Below are 12,994 nucleotides of genomic sequence, written 5' to 3'. Positions count from 1 at the left end.
TGCTTTTTTGCTGTCCTAACTTTTCCCTGTTTCCTTAATGCAGGTTTTTCAGCTTGCTGCACATCTTGTTTACTGGGGAAAAGCAATTATTATTTATCCGCTGTGTGAAAACAATGTCTACATGCTTTCTCCAAATGCCAGTGTCTGTCTGTAAGTAGAAGGAAGATCAATGATTGTATTAAGAAATTGGTGAGAAGTGCAGATATTCTTTCTTTCCGTGTCTGACTAGGTAGAGGGTGGATCTTTCTTTGTGTATGAATTTGTTGCAATTGTGCAGAACACTAATCATTACGTGTGCTGGAAATTGCGAAGCCACATACATTACGTGTGCTGGAAATTGCAAAGCCACATATGAGTTTGTCTGGGGTAGGGAGCGGTATCAAAGCAGTTCAATATGCTTCTGCAGTGATGTGGGACTTGGAAACAGTATTTACATTGTGATGCTACTCTTAGTGTGTCCCATACTTTAGTACATCACTGTGTCCATATCAGAAAAGGTTGTATGATTCTGAAGCAATGTGGAAAGACTTAGAAAGCTTGATTAAGTTAAATCGATGAATATTTCACGGGACCGTCTGGGTATCTGGCACACAGCATCACCTGAAGAGAATCAAATTAGCAAGTCAGGGTAGTGTTGCCGTCAATATTGTATTGTTTCATATGATGGCATTTCCACTTACATGCCTTTCAGTAGACTGAAGGTAATGCAGATAGTCTGAGGGAAGGTAGTGGCAATCAAGGAAGATATGGAGGCAGCAGTGGATATTTTTGCTCTGCTGAAGATTGGCAACTTTTTCTGGGCTAGATTTTGAGATGTTTTTAGAATCCGTGTTGGAACTCAGTTATAGGAAAATACTTTTAGGTCAAAGCTAATGGGATGGAAGTATAAAAATAGTCCTGAAAGGGACCTTGAGGTCATGCACGAACAGCTGTGCCTGTGTCATATATGGCAGTGCTGTTCTTGAAGACAAACAGTTTTCTTAATATTTAACTTGACTCTCCCGTACTTCTAATCAGTCATATTGCTTTCCTTGTTCAGCACAGGCAGGGAGAGCAGTCACATCTGCAGCTGCATTTAGCTTGTTTGAAGATTGTGCTTATATACTGCCCATCCCCAGTCTTGTCTTCTCGTGACTGCCCAATCCCTGTTCCTTTGATCAGAGACTGCACAGGTCTAGGCTTTTTATCATTTTTATTTTTCTTCTCTGGATTCCCTGCACACCCTGAGTAATACAGTGAAGCTGAATGTAATGCCAAGATGAAAATACATATTCTACTTGGTTACTTAAAGCAAGATGCAACATGCCGTTAAGTACCCTTACTGTGTTTCTAGATGATAGAGAATATTTCGTTTGGAATTGACACTTAATGTAATGCTTAAGTGGATAAATATTACACTGACCGGCAATATAAAACTGATTTCTGCCTTTACCTCTTTCTGTAGTTACTCTCCATTAGCAGATGCGTTTTCTTGTCAGTTCCGGGGCCACAATCTGCCATCGATGCTTTCCAAGTTCTCCCTCCCAGTGTCACTCTCAGAGTTCAAGAATCCACTTGCACCGCCTGTTCAGGAGGTGAGATGGGGGAGCATGCAAGAGCTGTTTGGACAGTGTATGGTTGCCCTGCTAAGGAGAAAAAGGACTGGTGATGCTTCTGGAGTACCTGGTTAGGAACTTGCTACTGTAGGCTTAGAAGTTGCCACTTACTACATTTCCAAATGTGATTTGTTGTTTCATATCCATGTGCCAAAAAGCTGAGGGGATTTTGAAGATGGAGCTGTGTGGGTGCTCTGTGGTAGCAAAGCACATTCCTAAAAGAAAAATCAGAATGCTTCTTTTCCTTGAGTGATGTAGTATGGAAGAAGCGTGAAGGCCTGTCATAAACTGTAGGGCTTAATGCAAGTTTGTGGATTCCGCACAATCACATTTACTTTTATTATATCCCATCTGGTTTTAAAAGCAAATTGTCTATTCACTTGCCTTTTGGTACAAAACTGGAATTGTTTAAAGGCTATTGCAGGAAGTAGATTCAGCAGGTAGTCAACAGAAGCCCATGTGTTACAACATCAGCATTTTGATGTTCAGATTTGGAATAATAGCATATTGATTTTCGATTTGTGTGCTGTTATTTTGCTTGATCATGGTTTGCAGCATTTCTGGGAACTGGTGAAATGCAAGAAAGATCTCAATAATGTAAGACCTCCAGGCTGACACTGTTACATTCCCAAATGAAAAAACCTCTGAACAATCATTGTGGCAAAGTGAGCACAGGCAAATTTTTTAACTGGTATCTTGTAGTGCTGTTTGCTAGCCTTTGTACTTTGATGACTTTCTGTTTATATGAAATTAGTCACTGTTCAAATACCTAGAAGATTAACATCAACTGAGCACACAGACACAATTGCGAGAGAAGAATTTGGCGTAATTACAGGTTGGCAGAGATAATGGTCAGAGATAAAGGTAACTACTTATGTAGCTTCTAATCCCCATAGTATATACTGGTCAGCTGCCATCTTTAGAGGCAGGGGAAGAGCAGTGACTACTGTTTTGGCAGTACTTTGCTGTAGCTGCAGACAAATCTCTGTCCTGAAAATTGAAGCTGAATCAATAGAGTTAATTTTATTTTAGCTGCAGTAGCTTTAGGAGGCATTTTTACTCTCAGTACTCCTTTTAAAATTAATTACCTGCTTTAAGACTTTTCCTTCAATACTTCTGGTTGTTCTCAGGCATCTTACTTTTGTTTAAAATACATAAGTAAAATCTGCCACTCACTACTATAGTTATGAGGAAAGCCTTGAAACAACAGTGCATGTCAATGTTTGCCAGAGCTGTTGGAATGCTAAAAGGGCTCTTTTAGGTTGTGCATCTTTGCTCTGATGCTCACCTCTCCGTGATGGGGCTCTGAAGGTCAACAGCATGGGTGGTTTTCCTCATCCTTTTGGCATGTGTTCATGCACTGAGGATGAGGACGATGCTGTGAAAAGCTATGGAAGTGCCTCCTGCAGTCTGAAAAGGGGAGGTGAGCTTCTGTGGTTGTGGAAGACTTGGGACTGCTTTGGCAAGACGTGCATGAGGATGAGCAAGACAAACCATAAACCAGTGGGCTGCTGTGAGAGATGGCTAGCTTTTTTTTGCATAAAGTTAAGCATGCCAGTTCTTGGAGAAGTTTGAAATGGAGAGATGTTTTTGTATAATTATGTTCCTGTAGAAAAGGTACATTCTTCTGCTTTAATGTACCTTTATAGAATTCCTGGTAGTATTTTGTTAGGAACTAGCCTTTTAAGAGAGATGAATCCCATCCCTATCCTGGGGTGGCCAGGCTCCAATTGTAATTAACAGAGATCTAGTCGATAGAGCAAGTAATCTGATGAAACGTGGGTGTTCTTTTTTTCTGCTGTGCAGCAGTAAAGGGTGCTGCACTCTGAACTGTAAATATTGTCTAATTGTGTTTTCTTTGCCGTTGAAAAAAAATTAACAAAGTTTGGACTTTTCACTGTAATTTTGTCCTTTTTGTACATTGGAGTCGATGTTTTTTAATTTGTAGTGTAGTTTTTTTTTTAAACTTTGAAGAAATTCACTCATGGTCATATCTTGTGCTTTTCATCATGCTGACTGTACTGTCTCTGTATTTTTGAAGGTAGTCTGTACTGAAAGGTCAGTACTGTGGGAAGTCTAATTACTGGTTACCTGTGAGAAGAGGCCGACCCCCAGCTCCCCACACCTTCCTTTCAGGCAGTTGTAGAGAGCAATGAGGTCTCCCCTGAGCCTCCTCTTCTCCAGACTAAACAACCCCAACTCCCTCAGCCGCTCCTCACAGGCCTTGTGTTCCAGGCCCTTCACCAGCTTCGTAGCCCTGCTCTGGACACACTCCAGGGCCTCGATGTCCTTCTTGTAGTGAGGGGCCCAAAGCTGAACACAGTACTTGGGCAGTACGTTGCAGTTGAACTCTTCAGCAGTTTAATATCTGTCCTCTGTCAGTGGTCTTGTGCTTATATTTGCTGAGCTGTTGGTCTTTGGGTAGGGATCTCTCTGCTAGCTTCCCTTTTTGTCTGATTAATCTGCCTTGCTTGGATAGCAGTGTTGCAGTAGCATGAGGATGAGCCTATGCCTACAGCTCAGCTGATATAATGATATCTCTGTGCTGCCAAGAGGAGAGGTGGCCCCGGTTTTCCTTTCTACTCTCAAGTGTGTGCACACATGCCTTCCTCCTTTCCCCCTTTCCTTTGTGCTGGTGCTCTGGCTCCTGTCCAGCTTGACTCTATTCACTTAACTTGTTTCAGCCACGCTGGTTTTCTGCCAGGTTAGCAGGTGGAATTTGCTCAGGGGATCGGCAAGATCCAGGACTGGCACGGAGCAAGGAAGGCACTTTTGCAGCAGGGGATGTGAGTGAGGAAAACAGAAGCAACTTCCCTTTTTTCACAGTGGTGGTCTGTCTGTTAGCAACACTGTGCTGTGTAGTGACTTCCAGCAGTCCACTCCAACCTGGGATTGTGACCCAGGCAGCAGCCAGTTTAACTCACGCTGCTGGTACTGGATCCCACCAGGGTGTAGCCATGGGTTGAGGAGATCCTGTGAGTTGATGTGGTAGCGTAACTCATATTACTTTTTAGCATTTTTACTGGAAGAGAAGCAGTTTGCATCTCCCCCACCCCAACCCCAACCCCAAGAAAGCTATTCTTCTTTTTGCTTCCAGTGACTCTGGGCTCTTGTCCCAGTGCTCTCCTCTTGCTTGTGTGGCACGGCACTGGTGTGACTGCGCGGTGGTAGACCAGAATGGAGCACTGTGGTTGAAAATTAATCTGGTGTTTTGCTGGAACGGTATACTGGCTGGGATGGAGTTAGCCTTCCCCACAGCAGTCCACACAGTGCTGTGCTTTGTGCTTGTAGCTAGAACAGCATTGATATCGCATGTTCTTGTTACTGGGAAGAACTTAGCCGCATGTGTATGTAGTTTGTGGGCAATGTTAGCTGCTTGGACCTGCAACTATCTATCTTGATCAAGAAGGTTTGAGGTTACATACAGAAGCTAAGGGTCTCAGTAAGCAGATTAAAATTTAATCTCAAAGCCACTTCTGACGCTCACCTTCCTGTTTAGTGTCGTTCTGTTTTCTCTTGCCTTAGAACAATGTGATTTCTAAAGAATATAGCAAGCTTTTCTGCTGATAAGAGAATCTGCCCCTCTGATTTGCACAGGATTGTTTGTAGAATTACCAGCTTTTTGCTCCCATTCTTGTTGATAAGCTAAGATGCCTTTTATCATTGTGGTGGCATTAGCTAAACGAAGTGAAGAGCTGTAAGCTTTGAGTCTAGGTCCATGTTCAGTTTATCTAAGATTACAGTCTTAAGGTGTAATTCAAATTCCTTTTTTTAAAAAAGGATCTGAATATAATCTAAATCAGGTTGTACATTTGTAGATAGATGCTCTTTCTCAAAAGTTGTAGGAGATAAGGAGACACAGCCTAGATTCATTGCATACAAAGCAACTGGTTCAGTTTTGACAAAGAATACAAGTGTCTGTGTGCAGAGAACACCCACTTATGGCAGCCTGGCTCTAGGGTGGCCTCATGGCCTTTTGGAAGAATATTCTTGTAGAATGTTGCAGAGCAGCAACGCCAGTCCTCTGGTCGTGTCCCTCTATGCTGGTGCAGGAGTATCAGGAGCAGATTAAAACTTCTGTGAGTATACCAGGCATGTGCCAGACAACTGCAATTGCTGCATAGGAATGTTTTAATTCTGCTTCTCAGTGTAAGGTTTTCTTTTACAATATCGAAGTTTCTTCACCCAGATACTCTGTGCTAGGTTTCTTGGCAAACCAAGGAAAAATCATAATGCTTGTGGCTTCATTCCTCCATGCCTTGTAGCCTCAGCTAGTTCAGCTGTTTGAGACGAAGGTTTTACATATCTCTGCGCTGCCCTGAGGAACGAAGATGGACTAGCAGAGGGGATCTTTCCACCCATGAGGTAGAAGGGATGCACCTATGTGAATTAGACATCCCATTTTGTCCCTGCATCCCCTTCACTACAATAGTTCCTTATTATGATACACAGTTATTATCGTAGTTAACTACTTTATCCTTGATGGGGCTAGGATAACTGTGGAAAAAAACAGATATGGAAGTATGACAGCTGCCAGTGAACAGAACATGCATGATTAGTTTTTCAACTTTATTTGAATAAAGTCAATCCATACTGTTGGGACAAAGGCACCAGCAGATGAGGCCTCTGCCTTACACATCCGGAAAACGTGCCATGCTTTGTGTAATGGCACAGTGGAAAATGAGCGTGTGTGTCAGAGGATGGGAGTGGGAGGAGAACTGCATGCTGAAAAGGCAGTTGTCTTCTGAGAAATGGACTGCAAATGGCACTGTTCTGCTGGGCATCTGGAAGGCATTAAGAGCCACAAGAGCTTTTGTTGGCAGAGGTATGGAGACAGTACGGTTTTTCAGTGTAGCAGGTTAAAAAATATGGCTTTCTAGGCCTAAAGGGAGGGAATGGTTAAGCTCTCTTGGTAAAGTGAGAATTCAGAGCTGTCACATAATGATCAAAATGGCAATATTAGACAATCATGTTTTATCCTTCATTAATAGGGGTCTTCTGAGTTTTTTTTAATGCCAAACAGGAAAAAATGTAATAGATTTGTTATTTGTAAAGCAGGATGGTTTGAATGATAAAAGAGCTTAATGCATTTCAGCAAACGTCCGTTTAGCGCAGTGACCATGCAGGTGCTACCTTACCGACACAGAGTGACGCTTAGTTCTCCAGTCAGACCATGAAGAGCGTGTGTCAAATTAACTAGATAATCCAGACTGGAAAAAGGGGGCTTACACATTTCAGCAGGCAAAATGTGCTGGTTCTTAACTAAGAGGATATCCGTGGGTAGTGAGAAACACTGAGCTAGGATTTGGGTGCTTCTGTGGTGCTGTTTTCTTTTCCCTTTCCTGAACATGTTGCTAATCCCTGTTTTCTTTAGCTTTTTAGGCCTGGGAAAGAAACAACCTTAAAGAATCTGTGCAGGAAATGCATTTTATTTAACATATTACTGAACAGTTTTACAAATGCTCCCTTTGATTCACAGAGGGAAGAGAATAATGAATGCTAAATCCTGTTCCTCCAGGACCTGGGTCTGAGCTTTCCTGAGTGTCTCAAACTGCCCAGATGGGCTGCCATACAGTGCCCATCTTCTCTGATTTTATCAGTAAACACAAAGCAATGTATTGTTACCAATGCCTTCCATGCTGTGGTGCATACTCTAATTTGCCCAGGTCTGCTGTGCCATGACGGGGGCGAGGAAGGGGATGGCCACGGGCTGATCTGTGCCAGTGGGAACGATGCAGATGCTGCAGCTGACAGAACCCCTCAGACTGGGGAGAGGGGAAGTATGAAAGAAATATAAGATGAAATTTAGAGTTGATTGTTAAATTAAACAATGAAGAATATTGCCTTTTATATTTCTGTCATGGTACTGGTGTTTCAGCGAAAAAAAGGCTGGCTATGGCTTCCTACAGTCATTCAATGACTAAGTGGAGTCGGTCCTGGGACTGAAGCATACCCTTTCCTGGGAAGTTTCTCTCAGCCTTTTTGGCTTCAGGAAGAACCCAGCTAATCCAGCAGACTGAGACCAAGCATGGAGATAAGCCTGTGTCCCTGAGGGATGAAGAGCATTTCCAACAGACAGAGCAGCGCAGATGGTGTGGGGAAGCCCTCTCTCCTGCAGACCTGTCTGTAAACTCCATCATAGCTCAGGAGGAACAGATGGAGAATGGATATAAATTTTGTGTTCACGTCTAGAAGAGCAGGCAGCAGAGTATTAGCAAAGCCTCTGCCTTATCTTATCTGTGAAAATACTTGCAGCTTTTGGTAAGAAATAAGTTTAAACCTGGAAGAAGTATTTTTATGTACATAAGACAAAGTGGAAAAGGTGTTGGGGGTGTATTAGCAGTGATGGCACAATACACACAACTTAGGGCATGGTGCCTGCTGTAGGTGCTTCACTGCCTGGTCTTTTTTCTAGGACTGGATTTTAAGAGACACCAAATTCCCACTGAAGTCAAGCTTATTAGAGATAACTTTCAATGATCATTTTCTTTTACCTAGAGGTGGTTGTTCAGGCTCACTTCAATACAGAATAACAGTTTCCTCTAGTTGTAGAGTTACTCGCTATCTCCAAGTCTCCCACTCACGGCACAAAGACATTAGGCAGTCATCGTTTCAGGAAAGTGCATTATAGTTGTAAATCTTTACCACCACTTTTGCCTGGCTTCTTGTTCCACTGAGCCATGGCTGCTGTCTCAGGGGTGGCTTTCTCTAGATATTTGCATGAGAGGATTGGAGCGAAGGTGTGTATGCAGAATGGGAGAGTTCCCAAGCATACAGGGCTGCAGCAAAAACAACTGACTATTTTTGTAATTTACAAAATCACCAAAGTGGCCTGTGGAGGTTGGTCTAGGTCAGGCCCTACACAGCAGATTCTGCAGGTCTGGCAGAGCCTGTCTTGGTGTCTTCTTGAATTTCTTTGGATTTTTCTGAGGTTATTTTGGTCTATGAAATCTGCAGACCTCTTTAATTTCACATGAAACTAGGTAATCAGATGCCACTTCATGCCAGCAGGTAGGAAATTTAAGTAAAACATAAGAGAGATCTTTACATCCAGGCCTGCATCTGGAAGGAAGGTTTTTAGCAACGTAATCACTGGAGTAAGCCTCTTCTTTTTACAGGCTGATCTCAGGTGTTAGCAAAATAATATGCAAATGTACTTGCTATCTTCTGCTAATTTTCCCTTCTCTAGATTTTCTTTTAAACATATAAAATTAATTACACCTTTTATGGAAAAGATGTGTGGAAGGCAATCCCAGATAAGATGTTTTAAGGTTAAAATCCATTCAGCCTCAAAAAGTGGTAATCCCTGAAAAGACAGGGTGTGGGTTTATCTGCAAGCAGAAGATGTTTCTTTTGTGATTTGATAGCAGAGAAGGAACTGAAAATTAAATGAATTATGGAAAAAGGATGATTATGGAGGCTGATGAACTTCATTCTGGGGGCTTGTATTTGAGATTTGGCCTGTTATCCTGATGATTAATACAGCAGAGCTAGCTTCCTTCTTAGAGTCTGAGCTCATTCTGTATGTGTTTCTCTCACCAAAACAATGTTGGTTGCTATGAAATCCCCAAACAGCTTTTGTCAGTGAATCAGTGTTTTCAGAGCTGTTAGCTATGGGAAGGGTTGTCTATAGTGAAATGAAAAGGCTTTTTGTGTAGAAATTCAGACACGATGATGGGTTTTGAATGCTCCTCTAAAACTCCTGAAAGTAGGCCATGCCAGAAACCTACCAATGTTCCTCCCTCATTCTGCCTGCTGCTCTCAGCATCGCTTCTGGGACATTGTGCTGCTTCAGCTGCTGCAACACAAAGGTGTTTTGCTTGTTTGTTTAAGTTGAGCGTCATCTCTTGGTGGTTTTTAAACTCTTGCCTGTCTGTACTATGGAAAGCTAGGTGCCTTTACAAGCGTGGCCTGTCCTCATATTGTGGAGAGATGGTGAGTAAATGGGCGATATTAACCCTGTGTATTGAGAGGGGACTCCCTGGCAGCAGTAGGCTGCTGTTGCTTGTCCAGTTTTCTGCTGCCGTTAGCATTACTTCTGCAGCAGCGAGTCCTGGCATGGCTCTGATATCCGGAGTCTCTCTCATGGTTTTGCAACAATTTCTCATCTGACGACAAAAGTCTCCTACCTGTGGGCGCCTCTCTTGGTTGCTTCAGCTGTGTCCTGTCACCCTGCCCTCTCCCTGGCTTTCCAGGAGAAGATGAACTTTCATCTGAGCATTCTTGGATTAGCCCTTTGGTGATTACTGGTTTTAGTGGGTGTTGTGTAGAAACCAGCATGCTGATCTCGGGGCTCACACTGCTGGGCCTAGGCCATCAGGGCCTGCATCTGCCTCATTTGTTTCCCATGCCCTGTGTCTCAGAAGGATGATCATTCCTTTTTGTTAAAAGAGGACTGAACAGCTCTATGTGGGGTTGTGTGGCTAAAGTATTAGGTATGGCTATATTTGTATGGCTAAATCTTTGTGTGGTGAGGGCATTCAGCTGCTCTGCTAGAACACAGCAGCTGCTGAAAGTCAATCTGGCAGGGGGGCAAGGTTGGTTTGTTTGAGTACACTGGCTGTGCTGGCCAGTGTTGCATAAAGACGTGTTGGTCATTAACAGTTTGATATCAGCCTAAGCCATACACAAATGCTTTGGGTGTAATGAGCGCGTGCGTGCCTGGTCATCTTTTTGTGATGGGAAGTGTAGGCTGATGTTTCAGAGAAAATATAAAACTGTTCTCTGGCATGGAAAGCATTTCTGGCTGTGATTTCCTAGGCTTTGTGCATTGTTTTTTCACTCTTCACAGGTGTATAATGTCTCATTTCTCACTTTGCAGACTCAGCTCATTCAAATGGTGATATGGATGCTCCAACACCGGCTTCTTATTCAGCTTCACACTTACGTCTGTCTGATGGTGCCACCAAATGAGGAGGATTTCCGGGCCCAGGATGAAGACATGCCCTTTACTGCCAGAGTTGGAGGCCGAAGTTTAAGCACCCCCAATGCTCTCAGCTTTGGTTCTCCAAGTACGCGCAAACTTTTCTCTGTTGTTCAGATCACAGCCAACTTCTAGACATTCTGTTAGTGATGCCTTAGTATGAAGATAACTTGTCTTTGCTGGAGTGCTTGCAAATTATGACTAGCCCTTCTTAAATTTAGAGCTGGGCATTAGTGAAAGTCTTAAGGGCTTAAATCCTTGTTTTTATAAACAAGTAGTTCTTTGTAATTTGCCAAGTTCTCATTTGGTTATGTCAAATATTTTAATATTTATCAGAGGTACTTCAATGCATTTTTCCCAAGTAAATTTCTGCTTCCTTGCTGTGCTAAAGAGCAACCATGAAGGACCTTTGGTTGCACTGCTGTTATTGCATGAGCTCTGGTTATCAGGAGAGGAAGAAAATTGTGAAAATTTGTTTTAAACAGCACTGATTTCTGTGGGCTGTAGAGCTGCATGCAGAAAATACAGAGATGGCTGTCAGTCTCACAAATGGTTGATTTCTCTTTCCTGGCATATTTAATTTCCTCAGTGCCATTCTTCAGGGTGATTCTAGGAAAGCATTTTTTCAAAGGGTAATCAGATACAATGCAGTAATCCCTAAATGTGCCTGCCTGTGCTGTCATGAGCAGCATTCTCAGAACGCTGAACAGCACTGCGGCTGGAAATCAGGATTGATACTCTGTGCAACCTTCAGCTTTACAGAACTCATGAATTAATGCAGAAATCTTGGAACGTGAGTTTGATAAGTTTGCGCTCTGCTTATTTTGTCTCACTCACAAGAGGATATTGCTTCTTGGCCTTTCTGCTTGCTCGCACCTTCTGTGTTGTTAGGCTTTTCATGTTACCACTTCATGGTATTCCAGCAGAGCTGGCTGGGAATTTTCTTTTCAAATGTTTTTATGGACTGTTTATGGTCTCCAGAAGTAGTTTCCCACGTAAATTGATGACGCTGTTGAAATATTTGACTTTCCAACTGAGAAAATTCCTGCGCTGTCATATCACTAGTTGCAGATACACATAGCATTTCCAGAGCCACTTTCTACAGATCTGAGGGGATTGTTTGGAAAGACTGCATAGAAATGACCTGAATTGATAATCTTTATATTGTTATGCTGAGGAATGTAAATGTTCTGTCTCTTTTCTCTCATTCCCTGATAGCTAGTAGTGATGACATGACTCTGACAAGTCCTAGCATGGACAATTCCAGTGCTGAGTTGATACCTGGTGGGGACTCACCCCTAAATAAAAGGATGACAGAGAATCTCCTAGCAAGCTTGTTGGAACACGAGCGGGAAGCTATCCTCAATGTCCCTGCTGCCCAAAATCCAGAAGATCTTCGCATGTTTGCAAGGTAGGTAATGAGTGCAGAGTATAATTTTTTTTTCTTATCCTTGTTGTTTTATTGAAGGGTAGGCATGGACTCGAAGCAAATACCATTAGCTTGGCATTTTGGAAGATAAACTATTTTGGTTTTGTTTTCCTTATAACTATTTCATACATTTTTTGACAAAAACTAATATATATGTCACAAGAACACCTGTTAACAAAATTCTCGATGTGTGAAGGAGCATCAGGACATAATAGCCTGTTGTCCAACCATCACTGTTTACCTACCAGTTTTGCTGTGTCCACACATGGTAGATATAATAGCATAGCCTGAAAAAAAATCTGAGTATGCAAAGGAAAGACTCATTCATACTGATGCTGTCGTTTTGTGTTGGTATTTTCAAGCCAGCTAGTCTTTATTTTAAGGTTTTTAAACTATGTGTAAATATGAGACAAAGAAAAAAGCATCAGAGACAAAGTCAGCCTGAATACTTCTACAGCACAGCTTACAAAGGTTTCAAGGCCCGTTTTGCTGAGATAAGCTGCTTATTTGAGTAGGTTAGTTAGCTCTACAAGTTAAAGTCATTATGTTATGTGATTAGTAGCACCCAGTTTTGTTGTTACAAATTTCAACACAACAAAAATAGGCAAGGTGTGGTTCTGCATATGGTCAAAAGCAGAATGACTTCCTAACCAGCTATCTGTGAAAATGGTAAGGGGGAAATTTTTTCTTTCCTGAGCATTTCAAAACACTGGAATGCAACTTTCACTGTTTTTCATACTTGTAGAGCAGAAAACCTCCTGGGGCAAGTTCTGTAACTTTTCCCGTACTTTACAAATTCAGGTGGTCATCCCTGAAAACCTGGTTTTCACCCTAGGATGGATATAGTCAAGTAGCCTACAGAAACTGTATTGGCAAGAAGTTACTTTTCTTATCTTTGATGAAGCTTGCAGCTATGTTGTGCTCAGGCATTTTTACAGAGTTCTCCCATGCTTGTGGGTAGTTGCTGTTCTTTCCTGAAGTATTCAACTCCTTCTCCACTTTCTTAACTGTTCAGAGGACATTCTCTGAGAGGCAACACTTCAAACA

At 42.3% G+C, this 12,994-nt stretch overlaps 1 protein-coding gene across 11 annotated transcripts in view; it reads left to right on the top strand.

The window, feature by feature from the left end:
- The window catches only part of NPRL3 (NPR3 like, GATOR1 complex subunit), a 49,619-nt gene that overhangs the window by 30,482 nt on the left and 6,143 nt on the right, over positions 1-12,994 (top strand). For all 11 annotated transcript variants that reach the window (XM_048062162.2, XM_048062134.2, XM_048062138.2 and 8 more), the window contains 4 exons: positions 44-150; positions 1,445-1,574; positions 10,417-10,606; positions 11,737-11,929. In XM_048062162.2, coding sequence (XP_047918119.1) covers positions 44-150; positions 1,445-1,574; positions 10,417-10,606; positions 11,737-11,929 — 620 coding nt within the window. The remainder of the gene's footprint in view (positions 1-43; positions 151-1,444; positions 1,575-10,416; positions 10,607-11,736; positions 11,930-12,994) is intronic.

Source organism: Anser cygnoides, chromosome 15 (assembly GCF_040182565.1).
Source record: "Anser cygnoides isolate HZ-2024a breed goose chromosome 15, Taihu_goose_T2T_genome, whole genome shotgun sequence".
In the NCBI taxonomy this organism is placed as follows: Eukaryota; Metazoa; Chordata; class Aves; order Anseriformes; family Anatidae; genus Anser; species Anser cygnoides.
The sequence above is the reverse complement of the archived record's forward strand: the minus strand, read 5'-3'. Positions and strand labels throughout refer to the sequence as shown.